We start from the raw sequence: 27,950 nt of genomic DNA on the forward strand, positions 1-27,950 counted from the left end.
TTTATCAGAACTGAGCAGTTTCTCAACTGTTGCTGGGAAATCATGTGTGTGTTGTGTTTACACATGTGTACAGAAACCTTTGAGAGGGGGACGGATGAGACGGTAGTGAGGACAGGTAGAGGTGTGAGAGGATAGAAGGAGAGTGCTGCAGAGCTAGAGTCTTCATTGACGGCAGATCAGGATCGGAGGAGGATGTGTAGAACTGCACTGTGGCTGCTGGCCTCTCTGGCCTTTGCCTCCCTGGCTTCTCTGGCTGATGGAGCTCCATTGTAAGTAGACCTAGCTTGCCTTCATGCACTCTTCCTGAGATTTAATTAACACAGACAAAACAAAAATACAAAATATGCAGTTTGTTTGCTCAGCTTCCTGATATTCAAATTGTTGTGGTGAAACTGTAAGGAGCACAACAACAAGATCGGTGGTTCTCTACACTTATAATTTATTTAAAAAGTGTATGGATATGAAGGACATATTGCGCGTGTATCAGTTTAACATAGTGCTAATTTCACTTGTGTCTTACAAAATGGTCAGTGGACCAGTTTACAGTTTCATAAGTCAAGGTAATGTGGTCTTTCAAATGATGCCAGCAAGTTGGCCCACATTTGCTCTGAGTTTGCACAGTGATGCAGTACACCACACACAGCAAACAGTTTTACTGATCCAGTGCTGGATTTTAGTTAAGATAATAAATAGATTACTCATTGTGTGTGAAGTCCATGCTAGATCAGATGATCCTCAGGCTGCAAAGCAGTGGTTCCAAATTAAACCTGAGGGGTCATAAGACAATTAAAGAAATAAGAAAGGAAAAATATGGAAACAATGTGAAATTCTGGACATTTCTACCTCTTTAAGTCTGTAAAAGTCCTTTAAATGAAACAAATATTGTAAGAAAATGTCCACACTAAGGCATTAACATGTGTCACAGGGTTACAGCAGTAAATCTTGTGTTTAAATAGTGACAAACCTCATTGTCATTAGCATGTATGTGGGGGTTATAGTGCCTTACAATAAAAAAGACCATGTTTGTCAGTAAGTCAGTGCATCCTGAGCAACAGTATGATTCAGTGCAGTGATACTGTCTCTCTCTCTGTCCCCACTGCTCTGCAGACAAGTGATGGCTGCCCCCAACTTGTTGCGGGTAGGAACAGCAGAAAACATCTTTGTGGAGTGTCAATATTGCACCGGAGGTGACATCAGGGTCGAAATCAAAGTGATGAACCATCCAACCAAAACCGAATTGCTGGCAACCACATCTGTGACCCTTAATGGAGCAAACAGTTTCCAGAGCTTCGGACAAATTACGGTAAAATAAATACTGTATGTACTTTATACTGTATGTTACTCTTACACAATACTTGACTTTTTGTATTTTGCCTGCATTCATCACATAATTTGTAGAAATCAATTTCTCTATCAAGACCACAAACAATAGATTTAGCATTTATAAATGCTCATGACATATCGATTCTGCTCCTCATGTAATGTTTATGTCTCTGGTTTCAGATCCCTGTTGGGGAATTCAGTAAGGATCCTAACATGAAGCAGTATGTGTACCTGCAAGCTCAGTTCCCTGACCATCTGCTGGAGAAAGTCGTCTTAGTCTCCCTCCAGTCTGGCTATATCTTCATCCAGACCGACAAGACCCTCTACACCCCCGACAGCGAAGGTAAGTTCGCATCATTGCTGAGAAATACAACGTCTACCCTTGTGAAAATATCTGTAGGTATGCTAAGGTATCTCCCTAGAAAATATCACCCAATCTATGTCAGATGGTAGAATGTATTAAGCTGTTGCAAAATTGAATAATAAACATTATGAACTACTTCTTTAGTGTTCATAAAGGATATTTTGAAAGCATTTTTTACTGGTGTTGATAATGTACAATATCAATTTCAAAATTGAAGGATAGACTTCTTAAGATGAACTATAATTTTTAAGGTCTTTAAAGCAAGAGATAAATACATTTTAACAATGAGAAAAAAAAAAGAAAAAATATTTAATAAATAGAGAATACAAACACCTGCTAGAAAGGAAATGCTCCCCCTAATATTCCCCTCCTAAAAATCCCAATCATCTCTGAGAGCATCACAGTTTGACCAGCACATCTTTCATTTTTCAAGAGTGACTGCATGAAAAAACTACAGTAAAATGAACTCTTCTTTTCACATAAGTGGAATAATAAAGTGAAAACTTAAAATAGATACACCATGACCTCTTCTCTGTCTCTCAGTTTATTACAGGATGTTTGCAGTGACGCCCAGTATGGAGCCAGTAGAGAGAGATGAAGCAACCCAAGTTGATACTTCTATTGCCATTGAGACTGTGGTAATGATTCAACTTTATATTGTAATGAGCTGTCACTGTTCAACTGTAGGTGAGATCATTTCTCACTTTTTCACTTTCCACTTTTTCTCCCTGCATGCTTCTTAAATACTTGAATGACCTTTGTATTCCTTTGTTTCATCTCTTCCGACACACGTCCCACTCATAAAAATAAATGTCTCCCTCTAATGGTTGTGTTGCAGCCTCTCCCTGAGAGGTAGACAAAAAAAAATTAAGAAATGTTTAAGACAGTGTCCAAGAACTGATCAGATTTATGGAGAGTAAACAAAGGACTTGTTGAAAATATAGAATGATTTCAATAAATGTATAAACTGACAAGGCTCATTTTTAATCTTTTAATGATTGTTCAATGTTGCATATTTTTAGAGCCCTGAAGGCATCATTAGATCACTTCATCCAGGTTCTTTTAGATCAGGCATCTACTCTGGAAAGTTCAGACTGGGTGAAATTGTCAGGTGTGTATTTTATTTTACTTTAATTGCATTACGGTACATTCTGTTGTGGTTGGCAGGTGTTAGTGGGGAATTTAACATTTTTAACATGTAACAATTTGGACTGGAAACCGGGTGAAACAGCTAGTCTGGTTTGCATTAAGTCTGAAAGTAAAAAGTTAGCAATTGACAGGCAACCAGCGCAGACTCCAGGAAGTTATTGCGTGGAGGCAAGAAATGCTCTGGCCCAATTGTCAACCCCCCAGGCAAATTATTGTTTTCATACTTAGGTTATTGTACAAACAAAACACATGAGATATAACATGTTAATTAGTGAGATAGTGAACATGTGAATTTTGTTATCTATGGACTGTGCCAGGCTAGTTGTTTCCCCTTGTTTCCAGTCTCTTAAGCTTAGCTAACTGGCTGCTGGCTATAACTTTATATTTAGTGTACAGATATGAGAGTGGTAAAGTATCAATTTTCTCATGTAACTCTCCACCAGAAGGCAATTTTGTTTGTTTCCCAAAATTATTCCTTTTAATTGTATGGTAATATATCGTATCCAGCCTATTTCAATCTGAATATTTATTGTAAATGAATCATAGTACAGTTAATCCTATTAAATAATCAGTCTAAACAGAGGTAAAACAAAGGTACCTTTCTAACAATTGTGTAGTTTGTCGGCCAACCTGAATGTAGGACACTAAAAGTGTGTTGCAGCAGCTCATTTGTTCATATCTAAACTTGTATAAGACATAACTTGAATCTGAGGTTTGGACCATTACTACTAATATTTTAATCTTTTGCTTGATTATTGAAGTATTTGTCCGTGTGTGTGTGTGTGTTAAGTCCCGGACTGTGGAAGGTGGTTACCAGGTTCCGGAGCAACCCACAGCAGAGCTTCTCTACACAGTTTGAGGTCAAAGAATACAGTGAGTCCCTCTTTACGTGAGCCGTCATTTAAAAACCTGTACAATTTACTCTTTACCTGATTAGACATCCAATAAAATGTTTTCAATTTTTCAGTGCTGCCCAGTTTTGAGGTTAAATTGATGCCTCTTACCGCTTTCCTCTATGCGGACAGCAAAGACTTCACCGTCGACATTAAAGCTACGTAAGTGCAGGTTCTTGTTTTGTGGATTTGGAGAATGAGTTTGATTGGTAGATTGGATTAGAGGAGAAAGTAAAAGGTGTTTTGACTAATCTCTTTGTAATAGTTCCTATTCTAACTCTCTCCTGTTTTATTTGATTGATTAAAATGTGTCCTTCTCTTGTGGTTTTAGGTATCTGTTTGGTAAAGAGGTGGACGGGACAGCCTACGTAGTGTTTGGGGTTGTGCAGGAGGGTCAAAAGTACAGCTTTCCCAGCTCTCTTCAGAGAGTGCCGGTGAGTGCATACAAACACTTTTGCTGCATCTCTATCTGTCATACTCTGTGTGTCTAATCTCTCATATGCACAAGCACATCTGGCCAAACCCAAATCTGGCCTTTACCAGTGCTACAAAATCTGCAAGACTGCACAACATGAAAAATGTCTGGGATTTTACTGTTGTCCATATGTCAGTTATAATTGTTATATCCAGAGAGAGGTATTCATGTTCAGAATTAAGCCAGATTAACATAAGAATTTACACACCCAACTAAATTCCTATCAATTGTACACTGACTGTATTTCAAGATGCATTTCTGTATTATGTCACATTAGGTCGAGAATGGTCTTGGACAGGTTACATTGAGGAGAGAGCACATCACACAGACCTTCCCAAACATCAATGAGCTGGTGGGGAAGTCCATATATGTAGCTGTCAGTGTGCTGACAGATAGCGGTGAGAAAGAAAGACTGTGTTTCTGCCTGTTCAGTACATTTGATCATGTGGGAATCTTATGACTTAGCAGCACAACAGGTATAACAGTTCAAATTAACCATCAGTAACGTCTAAAAATTTCCAACACAAGAAAGACAAAGAAAGAAAAGAAAAATGCCATATCGGGATAAATAAATATATTTCTGCATAATCTCACAGGTAGTGAAATGGTGGAGGCAGAGTTGAGAGGCATCCAGATTGTCACATCACCTTACACCATCCACTTCAAGAAAACACCCAAATATTTCAAACCAGGATGGTCCTTTGAAGTGACGGTAAATGATTCTACTTTAAATAAACCCTTTCCAGAAAATATTTCACTGCTGAAATACAGTCACTGTTTGAGCCCAACTTTCATACCATCAATTATTGTTTTCTTTCTTATTTTTTGTTTCAAAAGCCACACGCTGTTTAATGCTCCCTAAATGTCCATAAAACTGTAACTGATTAGTGCAATGCTTCAATTTGTCTGGATCATTATGATGCAAAACAGATCTTTAGACAGTAGAAATTCACAAATAAACGCACAGGGTCACTATATATATTAAGTCATAATATTTAGTGCCCAGCTTATGCAGTTTGCAGCCAAAGTAATCTAATAGCATTACATTACCATTAATAATATGTCTTTTTAGAGATATTTAGATCTTTTCTGATTGTTCAGCTGTTTGTGTCTTGGATGGCAGATTGAAGTTCTGAATCCTGATGAGACTCCAGCACAACATGTTGTTGTGGTAGTCGATCCAGGCCTGTCGCTGGGCATCACTGCATCCAATGGCATGGCCAAGCTTGTCGTCAATACAGATGTACAGGCCCCAAGACTGACGATCACTGTAAGTCTCCAAAATGTTTTGAAAGTCTTTACAGCCAGGTTTGGCAAACAGAAGCTTAAATCTACAACTTTTAAGCTAAAAGGAGAATGACTATTAGGTTCACATTCATCAGGTGGGCAGAAATGTAACTCCAAATAAAGGCTAATGTGGTTCTGTGTCTGCTGGATATGAAAGTTGATCAATATTATCATCATTATCATCATTATAAATTTATAAGCCAGTAATACCGCATGTGGAGGCTGTGTATGTTGATGTTTTTCTGCCCCCTGGTGGCAAAACTCAATGGGGAGATGACTGAAAAAAAGCCAGGCACAGGTTTATCTGTGAAGTTAGTACTGTTGATAATACTAGTTGAGTTGTAGCGTCAGTTGATGCTGGATGTCAGTTTAAAGTGCCTTAACTCAGGAGAGAAAAAGGAACACTTTTTTATTTAAAACAATTAAGTGGCAAGATTTAAAACAGCCCTCAAATAGGACAAAGCCGTAATATTTGCAAGCTCAAAAACTTTGAATTTGGCAGCGATAACCGGCCTTTATTATACTGTGTCACTCCATTATCTGTAGGTCCTTTTCTGTTCTGTCAACTGATGTTCATCTATGGGTACAAATCTTTTTGCTATTTCTTTAATTGTTTTCATGTGCATATATTTATTTAACTGTGCGTGTACACTTACTTATGTGCGTGTTCAAACGCAGGCAAAGACCAGCGATCCTCGCATTTCACCTGAAAGGCAAGCATCAGCCACCATGGTAGCTCTCCCATATACTACCAAAAACAATAACTACATCCACATAGGTAAGAAGCATCCTGAAACAACATAAGGTTTTATAAGAAGATGTGGATTGCAGCGGCAGTGCTGCCTAAGTGCCAAGATCTCTTCCATGTCTAGTAATAATCACAAAATGTAATTTTTGTAGATGTGGATACAGCTGAGATAGAATTAGGGGACAACTTGAAAATCAACCTCATGATCAACAGGCAGCAAACTCAAGACATCACATACCTGGTGAGAAATGTTTCATACCTGTGTGTGTGTGTGTTTGTGCACATGCTTGAATGTTTGTGTCCTGCAATCTGCCAATATGTAAACACATGTTGGCTGAGTGCTGATGTTCAAATCTGTGCCCTCAGATCCTAAGCAGAGGTCAGCTGGTGAAACATGGCCATCGCCAGTCAAAAGGACAAATACTGATTTCCTTGTCATTGCCCATCACCAAAGAGATGTTGCCATCATTCCGCATCATAGCCTACTACATACTACATACAGTTGACAATGAAGTGGTATCAGATTCTGTTTGGGTGGATGTCAAGGACTCCTGCATGGGCTCGGTGAGGCACACAACATTGAAGTAGTTAAACTAATGAAAAATCCACCCACACTCAAGCTGATTTAAGTTCTAGGATATATTTTAATGTAACTGCTTTAACAAGTACAAATCTGCATGTTTCCTTCATTGTCCTTTCTTTCACATCTAGCTGAAGCTGGAATCATCAGGACCTGCTCCATCCTATGAGCCTCGCAGGGTGTTTGGTCTGAAGGTCACAGGAGACCCAGGAGCCGTAGTGGGACTGGTGGCAGTTGACAAAGGCGTCTATGCCCTAAACAACAAGCACCGCCTCACCCAGAAAAAGGCAATTTCTTTATTCTATCTGTATTTTCCAAACTATTTGAAAGAGGATTCATTGCAAAATCTCGGTTTAAGACATAAATAACATACACACGTTCCCTTTTCAGTATTTCTAAAGTACAGATAAATACTCTCTCTAAAAATAGATACAGAGTATACAGGTGTGTTAGTCTGTGCTTTCAAATAATATCCAGAAGGATATTTTCATGCAGCAGATTTTTGGCATGCAATTTGTCATGTGAGTTTACTGATATGTCTGTTTAATTTAACCCTTGTATGTTTGTATTTTACTGCTCAGGTGTGGGACCAAATAGAGAAGTACGACACAGGCTGCACACCAGGTGGAGGGAAGGACAGCATGAGTGTATTCTACGATGCTGGGCTGTTATTCGAGTCCAGCACCGGTTCTGGGACCCCCTATAGACAAGGTGATACTACTTAATATGTAGTCTCATTGTTTTCCCTCCTCCTACTTATCTCATTCGTCCATTCCCAACCAAACCCAGCTTGGGTGTGGTCAGAAATGCGCACCTTTAGCCACACCCAGCAGTGATATCACTGGGTCATTGAGTATACCTGTGCATCACTGCAGGAAGAGAAGAAGTTAAACCACCAGAGGTCAGCAAAGACACAATTTTCAGGCAGTTTTAAGTTGCTCTTTACATGGTTTGTTCACCCAAATTACATGGTATTTGATTGATTTCACTTTATTGTTGAAATCAAGAAGTTAAACCACTGGAGGTCAGCCAAGATAAGGTATCTTGCCATGCAGATGGTTTCAGGGACTCTGAAGTAAGTTTTTTTTTAATGTAATTTTTTAATGCTCTCCGCACAACTAACAAAATTTGCAAAAAAATAGGCAACAGATATCATAAGCTCCAAAACTACCTGCCAAATACCACTAGGGAAAGTGAGAAAATATGTTTTATGTAATTTGGGTGAACCGCAGTTTTTGGGACATTTCCATGTTGACTTCAACAGTCAGCCACTGATCATCATTTAAAGATTTAGTCTGTGTTGCATTTCCAGAATTGAAATGTCCGACCCCCAGCAGGAGGAGACGTGCCACTACAGCCGTTGCATCCAGCTTAAGTAAGAACCACAGCTGAAACGACCCAATAACCACCAAGCTGGAAAACAATCACTGTCTCCCAGTTAAAAATAGTAACCTTTTTAAATGTATTCATCAGGTGAGGAAGATGACAACAGTTACATGGACAGCAATGAGATTATTACTCGCACCTCGTTCCCTGAAAGTTGGCTGTGGTTAGATATCACACTGCCTCCTTGCCCTCCACAAGAACCTAATTGGTGAGTCAACTGACATCTATAAACACATACAAATATACTGATAACTAATTTCATGACACCACTTGAATTTAAAATGACCTTTTATCTGTCAACCTGATAACACTTTTCTATGTTTCAGTGAAAAAATAGTCTATTACAGAAATATCCCTTTGCAATACTCAATCACAACCTGGGAATTGACTGGCATTAGTCTGTCAAGAACCAATGGTGAGGATTCAGTGACTAAAATCTGTCTTGTGCTTTAATTGTGCCTCTTTAACCTTAAAGCCAAAAGCCCTTTATTGTACTGTCTCTCCATCCCTCACACTTGTTTTTCTTCTTCTGTCATCCCTTGTTTTGTTGTGTTTCTTTTAATCCGTCCCATCTTTAAGGAATCTGTGTTGGCGATCCGTTAGAGGTAATTGTCCGGAAGAATTTCTTCATTGATCTCAGGCTGCCTTACTCTGCTGTCCGAGGAGAGCAGGTAGAAGTTCAGGCAATTCTCCACAACTACAGCCCAGACTATATCACAGTAAGTCTATGTTTCTCTGCTCTGGTGTTTAAGGACATTCAGGAAGCTGATGAAATCATATTATTTTTCTGGAGAGTTTGCAAACAGAAGGGCAAAAACAAAAGTACATATTGGACTGACATTCAACATTTGGCAAAAAAAGAGAGATAATAAATGAAAGTAAAGCAAGAAGCAATCTTTTCTCCAGTCTGTGATAACTGTGATGTCTCACTGCAATATTTGCTGTGTGCCTTTCCATTCTTAAGATCAAATTGATCTTTTAGGAAACAGTTTAAAGCATGACATTTTCTTCAAATGGGGTCTTCATCGTTAACTGACTTAAACTAATACTGATCATTATTATTATCAATAATCATGCAAATCCCTATTTAAAGGTGCAGTGTGTAGAATTTAGTGGTAAGTAGCAGAACAGGCTTAGCAGAAATGGAATATATCTACATAGGGAGCAGGTCCTCCTCCACAGAGACTGACATTTTTTTTCTGCAGTAGCCCAGAATAGACAAACCAAACCCTGGCTCTAGAGAGGGCCTTTTGCGTTTTTGGCGAGTTTCGTGTCCACCATAGGTGTTCCTACACACTTGGAGCGGGAGGGGTATTCAACTAGTTGTGATCTGCAACCTCACCACTAGATGACATTAAATCCTACACACTGGTCCTTTAAGAAAAAAATAACGTTGTTGTTATTCTATAGATAAGGAAACACAGTGGCTGAAACTGTTGAAAGTGATAAGAAATTATGTGTAGATGCTCAGAGAATCAACATACAGTATTTCAGAATCTTCTACTCAGGGAGGGGATCCTCATCTTCAATCAACTGCACATACCTCAGTTTCTTTCTCCATCTTTGTCTTGTTTTCAAGGTGCGTGTGGATCTGATTGAGGCAGAGCATGTGTGCAGTTCAGCCTCTAAGCGTGGAAAGTATCGTCAGGAGGTTAAAGTTGGGCCCGAAACGACACGATCTGTACCCTTTATCATTATTCCCATGAAGGAGGGACAATACCCAATTGAGGTCAAAGCAGCTGTTAAAGACTCTTCTCTCAGTGATGGAATCCAGAAGATGCTGCGGGTGGTGGTAAGAGGCTTTCAACCAGTTGCAATCAGTTTGTACAGTTGCCCTATTTAGCCACTCGATTGACTTTGATGCATGTCTAGAAGACTCTTGTTTTCTGTATATCAGTCTTTTAAAATGCAACTGAAAATAAGAAAAACAGACTGAGAAAGATAGAGCAATATTTGAACAAGGAAGCCACGTTGTATTTTCCTACACACCAGCCTATAAAGATTACTCAACAATATTTTCTCTGATGTTTGTCCTGTTGTTTCTCCAGCCTGAAGGCGTACTGGTTAAATATCCTCAAATTATAATTTTGGACCCTAAAGGTTTGTGTGATGAGATTACTCATTAAATGGCTGCAGTATAGGAGCAACAAAATAATTTAGTAATATCATGTTTTCTTCACTTGGTAATTAATCCTCCAACTTGACCATGGTGTGTCCCTTTAGATGGTAAACAAGAAGTAATTATCAACAGTAGAATTCCTAAGAAGGATTTGGTTCCAGACACACCTACTAGAACACAGATCTCTGTGACAGGTGAGATATAATGTTGTATGGGCAAACAAAAAACTGCACTGGTGTTAACTGTTACTGTTGTTGCTTCTCATTGGCAATGACTTCACTGGTTGTGCAGGACCTTTACATGTTTGTTTGGTTGTTTCTCCCAGTCAGTCTATAATGTTATGGTTTCTGTGTGTCTGTGTGCATGCAGGGAGAGAGCAAGTAAGTCAACTGGTGGAGAACGCCATTAGTGGGACATCAATGGGTAGTCTGATTGTCCGGCCCTCAGGCAGTGGAGAGGACAACATGATCCTCATGACCCTGCCTGTCATTGCAACCACATATTTGGATAAAACCAACCAGTGGAAGACTGTGGGCTTTCAGAAACGTGGCGAAGCTCTGCAACACATCCAAGCCGGTAGGCACACATAGATACAACAATTAGCACAAAAACCTCTATCTGTTGGATTTCTACATTACTGACTGGCAGAAATGATATCAATAAATTGCAGAAAAAAAAACATGACCTCATACACTTTAAACGAGGATCACAAGACTTCTCAAATTGTCATCCATCGGATAAGATTAATTGAATGGCAGTCAGTGAAAAGGTTGTGGGTTTTGTTTGTGTGCAGGCTACCAGAACGAGCTTAATTACCATAAGTCGGATGGTTCTTTTGCTGTTTGGGCTCATCACCAAAGTAGCACGTGGTGAGGCATCAAAACATTCATAAACACATATGTAAATGTTTGCTCATCCTACTTAACTGAGATTCCAACTTTGTGAGGATGGGTGTATTTCATGTGAAAATAAATTTAACTAAACTTTTACACCCTCTCCTCTCCTCTCTAAGGCTGACAGCATATGTTACCAAGGTTTTTACCATGGCCAACGGTCTGGTGGCAATGGAAAAAGATAAGATCTGTGATGCTGTCAAGTTTCTAATTCTCAACACACAACAACCTGATGGCGTGTTTAGAGAAGTTGGAAAAGTGTACCATGGAGAGATGATTGTGCGTGCAATGATTTCAGTTACATCAGTCTTTAATTGATGCTAAAAAAATAGCTAACTGAGACAAAAACAATCACATCACTATGATCTTACAGTATATGCACAAAGAGATGTTCATGCTGTTGATATTGATGATGGTTCTGACAACTGTGTGTCTGTGCGTGTAGGGTGATGTGCGTGGCACAGATTCAGATGCCTCCATGACGGCCTTCTGCCTAATTGCTATGCAGGAGTCACGCACACTGTGTGCTGCCACAGTGAATGTGAGTACCTCACCTGCAAACATCTTTTTCCCTCACCAGTTTAATTTTTTCATTCACTGACTACAAATTAATGATGAGCGAAAGCAAGCTTTCTGCAGTCACCGAACCACCATTAAGCAATTGACCACTAGCTAAACCCTGCTCCCCTAGTTACTGTTGCTAAGCCTGTCAAGCTTTCCATTCTTGCATGGCACATATGTGGTTTACAATACTCAGTGTAGCACAAATTTTAATCATGTTTCCAGAAAATTGGCTAAAGAAGATGAGAATGCATGCCTTAATGCATGTTTCCATCAACTACTGTTGACTTCAAATGTTAGGAATCGGGCACATCAAGATACAAAGTTACTGGTGCTAATTCTCCAGTTTGATGCTATGAAACCATTGCAGAAGATGAGGGTGCAACAAGCTGACATAACTGAAAGAACACTAGTCAAACCTCAAACAATGGAAAACCATGTGGAAATGTGATGGAAATATGGCATTTATATTTGTCACATGCATTAATCTGGGGAACGGTATAGTCCCCTCATCTGTCTACATGGTATTTGTTGTCTCTTCAATGAAGCAGAAGCTTAAATGACATTTAAGTCACATGCTTCAGGTTGCTATTGTACTTTGTTGCATCTTGATTTTGTCAATATACCATCTTTTCCACCTCAGCCAAATGTAAAAACTCTTTCAAAATTTCAGGGTTTTTTATGCACAAATTGAAAATGTACAACAGGTGGATAATGCACTTAATGGTAACAGTGACAGATTGAAAATTTGCAGAAAGTTTTAAATATGAGACAGAAGTAGATAAAAGCAGGCAAAAGCATTTCTAGCCAGTGACCATCAGTTTTGCAAGCTAGCAAATTTATTAGCTGTGGCAAAGTAGATAATTAATCTCACATTTGCTGTAGAGCTAGTTCGTCCTAGTTTTATAAAGTTGCTTTCAAACGAACAACATTGATAGTCTGTGTTTTGAATCGGCAGGGCAGAATGCAGCCACAATGGCTCCCAGCTGCCTCCGATCCTTCCAACCTGTAGGCTACACCACAGGCTGCTAATATCAACCAAGTGTATAAGTGTACCATTCAGGAAACTCTGATGCCAGTAAAATCAACTCCTGTATTGTTTCCCAATGCTCTTCCCTAACTATGGTTTCTGTGGTTGCTATGGTCACACGGCAAGCCATGGCAGCAAGTTGGAAAAGCTGAACCATAATGAACTCTGTAGAAGAATAGGTACTCTAATAGAATAGGTACCCAGCAGTTAAAAAGTAACTACAGTTTAAGTTCTTTATAAGTACCTTAATTGTTGCCCCCTTATTCCATAGCGTCACATCTTGTTCCCCTGTACCTATGTATATGTATCTGTATGCACTGTACTGGTACACCATTAGTACAAAAGATTTCACTGTAACTACGGAGTAATTAAGCTGTACGTTGTTGGCTGTAATCTAAAGCGTCACCAAAGTTAGCAAAAATCTGTGCACATTCAAAAGAGCGGCAGCTGCCCTTCCTCTCCTTGTCGCTCCAGCCTTGGCGGCACAGCAGCCATCACTTTTACACTGAAATCAAAGGAGGCGGCAGCAACAACTACTTGCTGTCTGAAGGCACCTTTAAAAAAATAGTAAAATCAGACTTATTTTGTTCCAACATAACTGTGTAACAGTGTTTCACTTTTAACAGGACTAGAGAAATTCCTTTGTGGATACGGAATAACTTGTGTTTGTTGTGTAAAATATTCTGGGGTTGCTGGAATGTGACTAGCGTTAGCCTAACATCATGTTTCCAGGTTTGAATGAGTTAATTATGTGCTCTTTGGCCTTAAAAGTAAGTATCTGTTGCCACTGTAGATAGTACTGTATACAGACATGCAAACAATTGCAGCTTACAATAGAGCAGATAAACACACACTCCTCATTCTTTTTCTCTCGTGTTTATGCATAACATCATTACCCCACACCTCAACAGTAACCAACTCAGTAACTCAGTAACTAGGCTCAGTATGGCTCATAAGGCAAAGAAGATGGTAAGAGAGGGAACAATCCAGTCTTGTCCCAGGTTCAAATACTGCTCTAACATACAGAGTGGATATTGAAAATGAATTAGTTGCTTTAAAGCCTTTTGTGTTCATTTTTCCTGCCTGCCTGTTCTCCCATTCTCTTCTTCCTCCTTCCCTCATCTTCTTCTACTGTCCAGAGTCTACTAGACAGTATAGACAAAGCTGTTGCCTACCTGGAGAAGCTTCTGCCTAGCCTCACCAACCCATATGCTGTTGCCATGACATCATATGCCCTGGCCAATGAAGGCAAACTGAACCGGCAGATCCTCTACAACTTTGTTTCTCCAGGTGTTGTCACACAACAATTATTGTAGTATCTCACTTACATAGATTGTCCACCAGAACAAATGTTATTTAAGTTAAAGTACAGAAGTATTATCAGTATTATAAGTATTCATAATGCAGACTGGCTTCTTTTAGAGTGTTATATTTTATTGGTAGCCTATATTATACTGTTTGTTTTTATCGCTAACAAATACATGTAAGAACATTTTAATGTTGTAGTTTATCTCATCATAGATTAATAGTCTGCATCATATTATATAATTGTCATCATAAAATCATATGTTTCTTTATTATAATAATATTAGTAATAAACTTTATTTACATAGCACCTTTCACACAAAGTGCATAACAAATTTTAAACAGAAAAGAGCAGACAATTTAAACAACAGTTAGAATATGAAAATATAATATTTTATGTAAAATCTTAATCTAAAAGCAACCAGTAACTATTAGAGGCAAAGAATTGTAGTGAAGTAAAAATATTAATAATAATTCAATAACAAAAACAACAACATTAAGTAGAAATACAAAGTAGCATAAAATGGAAGTATTCAAGTAATGTACAAGTACCTCAAATGTGTATTTATGGACAGTACTTGAGTAAATGCACTTAGTTACAATCTGCCACTGCTCAGTACGAATATAAGAATTTTGAAGTTTTAATTGATCTTTATCAGAAATGTTTGGTTATGTTAGGTGTTAATATTAAAAGACAAATATCTGATAATTTAACTTTCAAATATCAATGTCAGTACTGGCCTCATCAGTCAGACTTTTTATTTAATTTTTCACAGATTAGGTTAGATATTTTAAGATTAGGGATTGGAGATTTAATAGTTGATTAAGCTTTTCACAGGTAAAGCACAGCAATAAAAAATATTTGTCTGTGTCTCCTTCAGAGTTATCCCACTGGCCTGTACCTAAGGGACAGGTGTACACCCTTGAAACCACAGCTTATGCTCTTTTGGCTTTGGTCAAGGTCAAGGTGAGTACGTCCCAATTATGTGTGTTTCACCAGCACGTCATGTTACAGAAAACACAGAAAACACACAAGAGAGTCATCATTCTTATTAGCTCACTTAAAGGGCAGATGGTTGGTGAAGAGAGGCGTTTCCCTGACTGGAAACCAAAGTCAGTGAAATTTGTCTCTCAGTAATGTCAAATGTAAAAATAAAGGAGACATTATGCTTTATTGTGATTGATTGATTCTATCGGACAAGTTTCAAGTCTCAACAAGATGACTGTGTCATAATAATAATAAGAAAAACTGATTCGGTAATCTAACAATCTATGGTTCACTTTAGAAACTGACAGGAAATAATTTAACCATAACAGAATTAAGATTAAAAAATCAAATACAGAGTCAATCACACAGATTTCAACCCTTTTCTTGCCTTCTGTTAATAAAGGCCTTTGAGGATGCCAGACCTGTTGTGAGATGGTTCAACAAACAGCAGAAAGTGGGTGGAGGCTATGGATCAACTCAGGTAGCACAGACCTCTCTGTCAACTTTGATACTGTATATTCATATACCACTATTTGTGCATCAACTGCACTTTTTTTTCAGGTCAAATGGGCTCAAGTTTCTTTCCCCCAACCACCCCCACCCCACACTCTTTTTCCCTCCAGGCTACCATGATAGTGTATCAGGCTGTAGCTGAGTACTGGGCAAATGCTGAAGAACCAGAGTATGATCTGAATGTGGACATCCTATTGCCAGGCATGTCATTCCCTGACAAGTTCAACTTCAACAAGGACAACTACCATATCACCAGAACATCTACAGTGAGACACACACACATCATGTACAAACACACATATCATACCATCATGCATTCTGCTTTCTGTGTGTATTTCCCCGCTGACCCGTGTGTGTGTGTTTGTGTGCATATTTAAATCCCAACAGTTCCATAATATAAACCAGGATGTGAAAGTGACTGCCGAGGGCACCGGAGAAGCAACGCTGACAGTAAGTAAAAGATAATATTTTTGTTCTGATCATCTGTTGTGTATTGATGTGTCCCTTTGGAATTCCAGATTATTTAATTTCATTTATCACAATGAATGCAATATTAAAATGCACTTTTGTCTATGTGACAGATGGTGTCACTGTATTACGCTTTACCTAAAGAAAAGGAGAGTGACTGTCAACAGTTTAACCTGTCTGTGCAGCTCCTCCCAGGTAATTTGATGCCCTCTGTCTCATCCACTGTATATATTAGTCTTTATTTGTTGCTTTTTATGTTCTTTAAGTATGTTTCTTTAATGAGAAAAACTATTTAAAATACTAATGCTCATCTACTGTTTGCTCCTCCAGATAGAATGGAAGATGATGAGAAGATATACAAGCTGAAAATAGAAGTTTTGTGAGTACAATCAAGACGTAACACTGACTTGTGTTTCAGTAACATGGCTTTATACAGATAATTTTCTAGCCAGCTATGGTCCTTCAATATTTCACTTCTTCCCTGCTCTGTTTCTATTTCTCTCCTCTCAGTTTTACCATAATTTTAATTGCCTGCAATCAAGGGCCATTTCTAGCATTTTGGATCATATTTCATCGCTGCATCATATCGATGGCAGAAGAGCAAAACCTCCTATCTGAAAAATGCACTTTTTTGAGGAAACTTGTTTAACCCTCCTGTTGTCTTCGGGTCAAATTTGACCCGTTTTCAAATGTTTTTATATCAGAAATATGAATTTCTTTCATCTAATCGCCTGGAAATCACATGGATGGATCCATAACACACACTTTGCAAGTAAAAGTAATGATCACCACTTGAATTTTGGGTGTTTTTGGGGACTTTTGTCCTCCCGGATCAATTTTGACTCCGGAGGACAAAAGTTGCATGATTGACAGGAAGACAACAGGAGGGTTAAAAAAAACTTGTTGTTTTCTTGCAGAATGCTATTTGTTAAGGATATGTGGTATTGTTTACTGTATGTTTGTATAGTTATTACAGTGTAGTATATGTTGGGTATCCTTAACAAATAACATTCTGTGAAAAAAACAACATGTTTTTTTTTTAGTTTTCTCAAAAACATGCATTTTTCAGATAGGAGGTTTTGCTCTTCAGCCATCAATATTCCATATGCATATAAATGGGACCAAATGCTGCTGTTTACACATAAAAAAAACTTATTTTAATTTAAGGGACTTAGCTTAGCATTATTAACATCATCATCATCTTCAAAACTAGATGTTTTAGCAGCAAAGTCATCAATGATGTCATCATAGGACAGCTGCTGGCCAATCTCATAATTGACACAGATTATGGCAAAACCACTGAGGACACTTGGTTATGTAACCCCTGCGACGCCTAATGACCACAGGGTAGTTAAATGATATTGGACCAGTGTCTAAGTTCGTAGGGAGGGGTTGAAGATAGGTAAAGGACATTACTTACATTAAAACTTTTCTTTTGTAAGAAAATAAGATGATACAGTGAAAAACATAAAAAAAAACATTTTTAACAAAAGAAAAACTTTTTTTTTTTACCTTCTTCAGGTACAATGAACCAGTTTCACAGCAGGCCTTGACAACTGCTTGTTCTTTAGTTGTGTTAAAGTAATCTTGCCTGGATTCCAAAGTTGGTAAGAGTAAACCCTTGGCCTGCAGAACTGACCTTTGTAACCCTCTAAGTGGAGGTTGATCAATGATGCTCAACAGACTTAGAAAGACCTCCTAAGAGACCATTTCTGACTGAACATCCTGAAATTATTGCCTGAACTAAAAGTATAAAACTGACCCTAAGGTCACTTGGACCACAGAAAAAACAAAAAGCCCTACCTTAAATGGGACACAGACCCTTTTATCTACACAATCCCAAGGTTACAAATCTCAAGAGGAGCATTCCTTTGCAACACTGCAAAATGAACTCCTGTTATATTCCAAACCTTAATAACTGTGAAATTAGCCGTTTAATCAGTATATGGGCCCTGTCAAATTGTTTACCTTAAAAATTCATAAAGAATGATGTAACTTTGATAAGTGCACTATGTTATATTGGTGAGATGTTGAAGAAGTTGGTCATCTTACATTTTATCATATTGTCATCTTTTTGATAAGTTTAGAAATATAGGTTTGAATAATCTCACTTGTTGGTGTTTATATAGTCTATGCAATATTACTTGAAAATGACCTAACTTTAATCATATATTGATTAGCACATTAGGTAGGAAGTCACCTTGAATGCTTTGTTACAGAAGTAATGAAATAACTATGTTGAATGTATATTTGTTTCTCACCTCACAGAATTGCTGCTTTAACTCTTTTATTCATTATATTACAGCAGGATCGTTATTAATCAGAATATTATTTGATAAATATTATGAAATACTTGAACGTTATGAAAAGAATGTGTTTACAACTTTAATGTGAAATACTTGGTCATAGTGACTTGAAGTGTGATTTTTGCGTGTAAAAACACAGAATTAGACTTTTTCCAAAAGTTCACTTATTTCCGAAGATGCAGGCCCTGAGAACAAAGAAATTGAATATTCATCAGTAATTCAGCTTAGTTCAGTTTAAAAAACATTCAAAACTACTCCACTCTTGTCGAAACTTATAAAATAGCCTCACAGAGATTTTTCTTTGAGCTGGCCTCCTCCTCATGAGTAAGAAACTACCCCTTTAAGACTTCTCTTTCCTTTTTCTAAGTAAGCGCATATTTTAAACCTTTTTAAAACACGTTCAGTTATTGATCTTTTTAAGATTAAGCCTTGCATTTTCATATTTTTCATAGTCTTTTATTTGAAGTTTCTTTCAAGCCAGAGTAAACACAAAGCGTAATCAGGAAAGTTTATTCTGCATTTAACCAAAAGATCACAAGAGATTCAAGCCTGAATCCCCACTGACACGTTTTACAATAAGCCAGCAAAAGCCCAAATGGACCTCTGCACATCTGTGACCCAAAGCCAAATGATCATTCTGGGCTGAGACATCTCATCACAGCCTCACTTGCTCAGCAACTCACTGCTCAAAGTACTAATACTCCTACAAACCCATATTTCAGCAGATAAATATACTATTAAAACCAATAACAGACATAACTTAAAGCAATTCAACTTTAATAACCAATTTTAATAAACCATGTACAGTAGACGTCTTTAGTTCCTCTAAAGCAATGTCCCTTATGGTGTAACAAAGTTCAGTTCTTTGTTATGTTCAAGTTTTATCAGTCCTTAGTTGTAGTCAGTCTATTCAGTGTTTAGGTCAGTTTATAGTTCTGGGTGCACCCGGTAATAAAAGCAAAGGGATCGTAGTCCCACCACACCACCACATAAGGGGATGAAGGAAAGGTGTCTTCCTCTGGGTTGATGAAGTACAAATAGTGTCAGAGTCTGCTCTCCCCCTCACCTGTTGCTGTGGGAATCATCCAATCATTCAGTCTCACTCTCTGCTCTGCCACACCCCTCATTAGTTCAACCACCTTCACCTGGCGCTCCCACCTGCTCATCATCTGCAATCAAGCCAGTATATAAGCTGCCTCGGCCCACTCCCTCCTTGTCAGATTGTCTACGCTACTATGCTAAGTCATCTCGCTTTCTTCACTGGACTGCCTTCCTGGTTTCTGATCAGCTTGTCTTCGACCATCGCTCCTCGTCTCTGCCCCGGTAAACCCACCAGCCTTCTGTCCCTGACTCTGAGTTCTGCCTGCCTGTTCCCTGGTCTTTGTCCGCTGTGGGAGTGGAAGATCGGGGTTCAATTTCCGGTGGAGTCATACTCATTAGAACTGTGTTTCTCTGACCGTGCTAATATTGCCTTGACATCGTGTGAAATAAAGACTGCAAAGTTTATACCAGTGTCATTTGTGCTGCTATTGGGTCCATCCTATACCCATTACAGTACAATCTGACCAATTATGGATCCAGCGCACGAACCCTCACCGCTGAGTCGCCTTGAAAGGATTGAAGGCGTCCTTCAACAACATGAGGCCATGATGACAGCAGCTGTGACTGAAACCAAACAGGCAGCAGCAGCCCACGAGCAGGCGCTAACAATGTTAGCTGGACAGCTGCAGCAGTTAACAGCCCTGCTAACCCAAGCCCCTCAAGCCTCTGGGGCTGCTTCTCCTCCTGCTCCGCCTGCTACCGCTCCTGCACTTGCTCCAGCCCCTTTGCTACCCATGGATGCCCCTGAGCCCCAGGTGGGAATCCTGGAGCGCTACGAGGGTGACCGAGAGACCTGTGGCCCTTTCCTCACCAACTGCTCTCTCCTGTTTGCTCTGCAGCCCCGCACCTTCACCACGGAGGGAGCGAAGGTTGCATTCTTCATCAACCATCTGACGGGCAGAGCTTGGTTATGGGGGACAGCCGAGTGGGAGAGACGGTCACCAGCCTGTGCTTCCTTTGACCTGTTTGCCACAGAGCTTCACAAGGTGTTTGGCTTGGATACCTGTGGTCCTGAGGCAATCGGAGGTCTGATTGGACTGAAACTATTCCATAGACTTTCGCACCAGAGCCAGCCGAAGCAAGTGGAACAACTTGGCCCTCTGCGACGCATTCCTCAACGGTTTGGCCGACTACATCAAGGATGAACTGGTTTCCCATGACCTGCCCACCACGTTGGATGGGGTGGTTGAGTTGGCCACCCGCATCGACCTCCGCATCCAGGCCCAGCGACAAGAGAAGCGTCACGGGGGAGGCCATCGCCCTCTGCCGTCCCGCTCCCATGGGGGTGCCGTCGCAGCCAACTCTGCCTCCTCTTCAGCTCTGCAGACAGGGGATCCTGAGCCTATGCAGCTGGGACGCACCTCCCTCACCCCAGAGGAGAAGGAGTTGCCGTAAGGCCAACCTCTGCCTTTACTGTGGAGCAGCAGGGCACTTCATCTCGAGATGTCCAGCAAAGGCCAGGGCTCAACAGTAATGGGGGAGATCCTGGTGAGCCCAACTTCCCTAGTGTCTCCCCGTCCCCAAAGAGCTCTGCTACAGGCCCGGCTCCTCCTTCCGGACGGTCCCCACACCATGGCTACCTTCATTGACTCTGGGGCTGATGCCTGCATTATTGACGAGGAGTTGGCCCTTCAGTTGGGGCTCGGGCGGGTTCCCTTGCCACAACCGGTTCCCGCTAGAGCCCTAGATGGACACATCTTGGGCAACGTCACACATCAAACCTCCCCTGTCCATCTGCTGCTCTCTGGCAACCACCACGAAACAATCCAGTTTCACATCCTGAGCTCACTCCGTCTGCCTCTCATCCTGGGGTATCCTTGGCTCCGTCTTCACAACCCTCACATCGACTGGGTCACGGGGGCCATTCAAGGGTGGAGCCCCTCCTGTCATCTCAGGTGCCTGCAGCAAGCCTCCTTGCCACTTCACTCCCCCAGCCCCAGCTCCTCGCCCGATCTCTCCAGGGTGCTGCCGGAGTACCACGACTTCTGCCTGGTCTTCAGTAAAGCCAAAGCCACATCTCTGCCTCTGCACCGTCCCTACGACTGCGCTATTGACCTCTTGCCTGGGACTTCACACCCCAAGGGGCACCTGTACTCCTTGTCTGAGCCTGAGAGAAAGGCCATGGAGACTTATATCAATGACTCTCTGGCTGCGGGCCTCATCCGACCTTCTTCCTCTCCTGCCGGGGCGGGTTTTTTCTTCGTGGAGAAGAAGGACAAGACACTGAGACCCTGCATTGTCTACCGAGGGCTAAATGACATTACTATCAAGAACAGGTACCCGCTGCCACTCATCTCCTCCGCCTTCGAGCTGCTCCAGGGGGCCACCATTTTCACCAAGCTCGACCTGCGCAACGCGTATCACCTTGTCCACATCAGAGAGGGAGACGAGTGGAAGACGGCCTTCAACACCCCGACAGGGCACTACGAGTACCTCGTCATGCCATTCGGCCTCACCAATGCCCCCGCCGTCTTCCAGGCCCTGGTAAACGACGTTCTACGAGACATGCTCAACTGGTTCGTCTTTGTCTACCTGGATGACATTCTCATCTTCTCCCAGTCCAGAGATGAACACATTCACCATGTCCAAGCCGTCCTCCAGCGCCTCCTTGAGAACTCCCTGTTTGTTAAAGCTGAGAAGTGTGAGTTCCATGCCTCCTCAGTGTCCTTCCTGGGGTACATAGTTGAAAAAGACAGTGTACAGATGGACCCAGCTAAAGTCTCTGCCGTCACCTTCTGGCCTGTTCCTGAGTCCCGCAAACAGCTTCAGTGCTTCCTGGGTTTTGCCAATTTCTACCGCCGCTTCATCCACAATTACAGCTCCGTGGCAGCTCCTCTCACCGCCCTGACCTCCTCCAAGGTGCCTTTTCAGTGGTCACCTTCCACTGACAAAGCCTTCCAAACTCTCAAGACACGGTTCACCTCAGCACCCATCCTTCAGATGCCCAACCCTGATCGCCAGTTCATTGTGGAGGTGGATGCCTCTGATGTGGGGATAGGGGCTGTCCTGTCCCAGCGCTCTGCCACTGACCAGAAGCTCCACCCATGTGCCTTCTTCTCTCAGCGTTTGTCGCCTGCCGAGAGGAATTATGATATTGGCAACAGGGAGCTGCCGGCGGTGAAGATGGCTCTTGAAGAGTGACGGCATTGGTTGGAGGGTACCAAAGAGCCTTTTCTGGTCTGGACTGACCACAAGAACTTGGAGTACATCCGATCGGCTAAAAGACTGAATTCCCGCCAAGCCCGTTGGTGCCTGTTCTTTGCCCGGTTCAACTTTACCCTCTCCTACTGCCCTGGGTCTCATAATGCCAAGCCCGACGCCCTGTCCCGGCAATTCCAGAGAGTGGAGGAATCTGGAAAGGGGCCAGAGCCCATCCTCCCTGGGTCCTGTCTTATCGCCGCGGTGACCTGGGACATCGAGGAGAGGGTGAGAGCAGCGGCTGAGGGACAGCCTGGTCCCAGCTCCTGCCCGCCAAACTGCTTGTTCGTCCCTCCAGCCTTGAGGTCAGAGGTGCTGCAGTGGGCCCACTCCTCCAAGCTCTCCTGCCACCCTGGTGCTCGACGGACACAGCACGCCCTCCTCCAGTGCTTCTGGTGGCTCAGCTTGAAAGAGGACACCCAGGACTTCGTCAAAGCCTGCCCAGTCTGTAATCAACACAAGACCTCCCGCCGGGCCCCAGCAGGACTTCTGCAGCCTCTTCCTGTTCCCCACTGCCCGTGGTCCCACATCTCCATGGACTTTGTGACAGGCCTTCCCTCTTCTGAAGGCCATACTGTCATCCTGACCATTGTGGACCGCTTCAGTGAAATGGCCCACTTCGTGCCTCTGCCCAAGCTCCCTTCAGCCAAGAGAACTGCTCAGTTGGTCCTGCTCCACATATTCCGTCTTCATGGCCTCCCTGTCGATGTGGTGTCAGACCGTGGGCCTCAATTTGCCTCTGTTTTTTGGAGAGAGTTCTGCAGTCTCCTGGGTGCCACCGCCAGTCTGTCCTCCGGCTTCCACCCTCAGACCAATGGGCAAACGGAGCGCATGAACCAGGAGTTGGAAACGGCCCTGCAGTGCATGGCCTCCCAGAACCCCTCCTCCTGGTCCTCACAGCTGTTGTGGGTAGAATATGCTCACAACTCCCTCATCTGCTCTGCCACCGGCTTCTCTCCTTTCCAATGTGCATACGGCTATCAACCACCGTTGTTCCCCACCCAGGAGAAGGAGGTTTCCTGCCCATCTGTCCAAGCCTTCATCCGCCGCTGCCGCAGAACCTGGCTCCGGGCCCGTTCCATCCTCCTTCGGTCTGTGGACCGCTACACTGCCACCGCCAACCGCCGCCGCACCCCTGCACCTACTTACCAAGCGGGTCAGCGAGTGTGGCTCTCCACCCGAGACCTGCCCCTCCATGTGGAATCCAGGAAGATGGCACCTAAACACATTGGACCCTTCACTATACAGAAAGTCATCAATCCCGTTGCAGTACGGTTGAAGCTCCCGCGCTCTATGCGCATCCATCCAACCTTCCATGTCTCCAAGGTGAAGCCAGTCCATGACAGTCCCTTGGTCCCTGCAGCACCGCCACCACCTCCTCCACACATTGTTGATGGGGGTCCAGTCTACACGGTGCATCGCCTGATGCGCTCCCGCCGGCGGGGGAGAGGCCTTCAGTACTTGGTGGACTGGGAGGGGTATGGCCCGGAAGAGAGATCCTGGGTTCCTGCTCGTTTCATCGTCGACTCCAACCTCATTGCTGATTTTCATCGGTGTCATCCTGACCAGCCAGCTAAGATGCCTGCCCGTCGGGGAGCCCGCACTTTGCCTCCACCAGACCAGCCTCTGGGGGACCGTTCCTTGGGGGAAGCTACAGATGATGGAGAATTAAACAGAACAATGCGCTAAAATGTTTCTAAAAAAGAACATTTTAGCGCATAGTGTGGGTAGAGAGTTAACATATTATTTCCACCAACAGGAACTTTCAATACGACACCTAACCAATGATTAACTAAAGTAAACAAAATCCATCTGACAGGTAAATGGATTAACCTAAAATATAGGATAAAAGTGCTATATAAAATATAGCCATGTAGCCATTTAAGGGAGCCCACTGTCTGTGAAAAAAAAACAGCTCATGGGGGCCTTGTAAGGATATTTAATAAAGCTTCACTTTCTCACTTTCATTCTCTCCATGTGTTATTCTGTTTTTTTTTAAAATACTCTGTCCATTTTCTGTGTGCAGGTTTAGGGACTTGGAGCGCGATGCAACCATGTCAATCTTGGATATTGGCTTGCTAACGGGCTTCACCGCTAACACAAACGACCTTGACTTAGTAAGAGTCTTTACAGATATGCACATACCCGTATAGAGTTCAAAAGTCAGTATTTAGGGTTAGGAAAACAAGATGTGTTTTATGGTCTAGGAAGTTGTCTAATCATGTTTGTGTGTATGTTTGGATGTGTAGTTGTCCAGAGGACCTGCCCGCACTATTGCAAAATATGAGATGAACAAAGTCCTGTCAGAAAGAGGCTCACTCATTATCTACCTGGACAAGGCAAGGCATCAGTATTACCTCCCTCTACCCCTTTTCTCTCTGCCTTGTCCTTTCGCTATGCATATCTGTCTCACCTTTGTCTTACATCTCTCCACAGGTTTCTCACCAACATCCAGAGGAGATCACTTTTAGGATCCATCAGACGCTGAAAGTGGGCATCTTACAACCAGCTGCTGTGTCTGTCTATGAATACTATGAACGTGAGTCTCAAAGACACTTATACTGTATGCTGCCTCTATGAGCTTCATTTTTCTTTGCTGCTGATAAATATTCAGAGTAATTAACAGGATGGATAAGCAGAAATGATTAGATTTTCAAAGTATTTTATGATTATTTTGTGATGTACAGCAATGGGCAGAAAATATTTTTTAAATATCTTTCTTTCTCACTGCAGAGACACGTTGTGTGAAATACTACCATCCGGAGAGAAGAGCTGGACAGGTTTTGAGGCTCTGCACAAATAATGTATGCATATGTGCTGAAGGTAAGCAGGATGAAGTCTCACGGATGAAAAAGTCTGTCTACAGCAAGCATACCTAAGCAAACCATACACCGAAAATTCTTCTAAAAGAAGCACATAAACACAACACGAACAATGTGCTTCAAAGAGGTAAAGCATTATTTTGATCAGTGGTTTGGGGGGGTGATCATTCTGCTTTGTCTGTAAACTGCAGCGATTTAGAATTAATATTTGCTAATAAGCACTAAAACACAAAGTATAGCTGAGACTGCTGGGGATCACCAAACTGATTACAATTCATTCTGAGGGCAACATTAATGTCTGTTCCAAATTTCATGGCAATCCGTTCAATAGTTGGAATATTTCAGTCTGAACCAAAGAAGTGGACCAACTGACAGACATTGCTAATATGGCTAAAAAGAATGGTCAAACCTTGCTGACGTGTTTTCACAAGCTGAGTAGTGCACCTCAGATGGGTAAATATGCATAAAATCAGTGAAGTGCCCCTTTAAGATCTGGCAAAGGAGATGGTCCCGGAATTTGGTTTACTGTAAATCACCTGAAGGTAACATACAATACTGTACAAAAGTTTTAGGCTCCATGGGGACCATCTGTTGCAGGACTCCTTGTTCTTTTCACTGAAGATAGTTCTTTGTGACTCTGGCTGTATGTTTGGAGTCATTTTCATGCTGCAGGTTGAATTTGGGACCGTTCATTTCCCAGATGGTAATATGTGATGGATAAGAATTTAAACATTAAGTGCCTGAAACCTTTGCACATTACTGTAGTTATCAGCAAGCACCTGCTGGATCCTATAGGATCAGAACAGTGCTCAGAGCTTACAAAATTAAGTTGTGACTTTGATTACAGCTGTACTCACCCATCAACTTATCCACAGATATGCACATGTGCTTATTTAATCAGGTCATAAGTTGTGTATTTGTTTTGTGCCCATTGTCTGTGTCCAGAGAACTGCAGTATGCAGAAGAAGGGTAAAATCAACAACAATCAGCGCACAGCTATGTTATGTGAGAGGACAACGACCGCTATTGATTTTGGTAAGAGAATGTAAATGGACTGCATTTGTGTTAGTGGGAGATCGAGGAAGTAAGTATGTGGGCTAACATCTGCAACTTGTCTGTCCTCAGCTTACAAAGTGAGAGTGGAAAACTTTGAAGACGTTGGGTCCACCGACATCTATACAATGCAGATACTGCAAGTCATCAAGGAAGGTGGGTATTTATCTGCTTTGAACCTTCAAAACGAAACTAAAGTGCCTTAAAATTGAAAGTGACAATTTTTTGCCACTACCTTAGATATTTGAAATTTGGGGAGAGTTTGACATTTTGGGAAATATTTGGGAAATTGCTTTCTTACCAAGAGTGAGATTAGATGATTGATACCACTCTCAGGAAGCTACAGCCAGCAGCTGGATAGTTTAGCTTGCATTGGCAGGTAACTAGTGGAGACTGCAGGAAGTTACTGGTCCTGGTCAAGAAATAGTCTGGTGCACCCCCATGGTTCATACCCAGCATTGTATGACATTGTATTTGTCTGCCACAATGGCGCCCACTAAAGAGTACACGCCTGCAAGATGATACATCAGCGTTGTGGTTGTTTGCCAGAAACTGTCATAAATTGACTTTTATTCAGTATTTAGCCACATTTTTTTAGCCACACAATGAAAACAGCAACTCCCACAACCCCATGACGTCATCAAACTCTGTCTTTTATTATTGTTTTGATTGAGTTGTTTGTTAAAACATCTTCTTTCTCTTCTCCTACATTGTAATTACAGGACTTTATGATGTGATTCCTGAGGGTTCCCAGCGCACATTCCTCAGTTATCCACACTGCAGAGAGGCTTTAAATCTGGGAATTGGCAAAACCTTCCTTATCATGGGCATATCCAAAGATATTCACAGAGATGAGGAGAGGCAATCGTAAGTTTGTTCTTTGTGTGTGTGCACCCTCCTCATAGCATCATCTCAGTTTCAACATTTTTACTACACAAAATCAGGTTTGCCTGTCATGTGCAGCTTAGTTTGTTGCTATATTACCTGTTATGGAAGGGAGGGAGTCATGCTTTTTCATCTGTTTATATTTCAATCCAACAAGTTAAATCTAGATTACTACAGGTAGCTGACCACATGAACATACAATATGTTTTTTAACTTTGCTCTCCTCAGGTATCAGTATGTGCTTAGTGAGAGAACCTGGATCGAGTACTGGCCTACAGACACAGAGTGTCAGACTGCAGAATACAGAACAACCTGTTTGGGCATTGAGGAGTTGGTCGAGACGTACCAAGACTTTGGATGTCCGTCGTAGTGAAATTCAAGGAAATAAAATGTTTTTTTGAAATTAGCTGTTTTGTCTAAAACTTAAACTGCTACAAGATATAAGTGATGTAAAAGTTAAAATGTTACACTGTTGATTAAAATGTAATGGTCTTATTCCCATC

The 27,950-nt window shown here is 41.6% G+C and overlaps 1 protein-coding gene across 1 annotated transcript; it reads left to right on the top strand.

Annotated features, from left to right (window-relative positions):
• LOC121906951 (complement C3-like) lies at positions 1-27,942 on the top strand. Its single transcript, XM_042426210.1, has 42 exons — positions 1-269; positions 1,108-1,303; positions 1,504-1,666; positions 2,231-2,325; positions 2,710-2,798; positions 3,627-3,709; positions 3,804-3,891; positions 4,061-4,163; positions 4,482-4,602; positions 4,801-4,916; positions 5,328-5,474; positions 6,170-6,269; positions 6,392-6,480; positions 6,606-6,803; positions 6,951-7,106; positions 7,401-7,530; positions 8,132-8,194; positions 8,293-8,413; positions 8,532-8,620; positions 8,785-8,924; positions 9,785-9,997; positions 10,254-10,305; positions 10,429-10,518; positions 10,694-10,900; positions 11,118-11,193; positions 11,337-11,496; positions 11,663-11,758; positions 13,948-14,098; positions 14,995-15,080; positions 15,505-15,582; positions 15,725-15,880; positions 16,002-16,064; positions 16,196-16,277; positions 16,413-16,461; positions 24,714-24,804; positions 24,937-25,026; positions 25,124-25,226; positions 25,421-25,510; positions 26,455-26,544; positions 26,635-26,718; positions 27,285-27,429; positions 27,676-27,942. The coding sequence occupies exons 1-42, from the start codon at positions 193-195 to the stop codon at positions 27,815-27,817; spliced, it is 4,758 nt and encodes a 1,585-aa protein (XP_042282144.1). The 5' UTR covers positions 1-192; the 3' UTR covers positions 27,818-27,942.
• Positions 27,943-27,950: the final 8 nt, after the last annotated feature.

Source organism: Thunnus maccoyii, chromosome 2 (genome assembly GCF_910596095.1).
Source record: "Thunnus maccoyii chromosome 2, fThuMac1.1, whole genome shotgun sequence".
NCBI lineage: Eukaryota > Metazoa > Chordata > Actinopteri > Scombriformes > Scombridae > Thunnus > Thunnus maccoyii.

Bases quoted from the DNA above. Each gene is read 5' to 3' on its own strand.
- LOC121906951 (XM_042426210.1), top strand. From the start codon at position 193: ATGTGTAGAACTGCACTGTGGCTGCTGGCCTCTCTGGCCTTTGCCTCC. The intron at 5,475-6,169 runs GTAAGTCTCCAA...GTTCAAACGCAG, and splicing joins CCCCAAGACTGACGATCACT to GCAAAGACCAGCGATCCTCG. The intron at 15,081-15,504 runs GTGAGTACGTCC...CTGTTAATAAAG, and splicing joins TGGCTTTGGTCAAGGTCAAG to GCCTTTGAGGATGCCAGACC.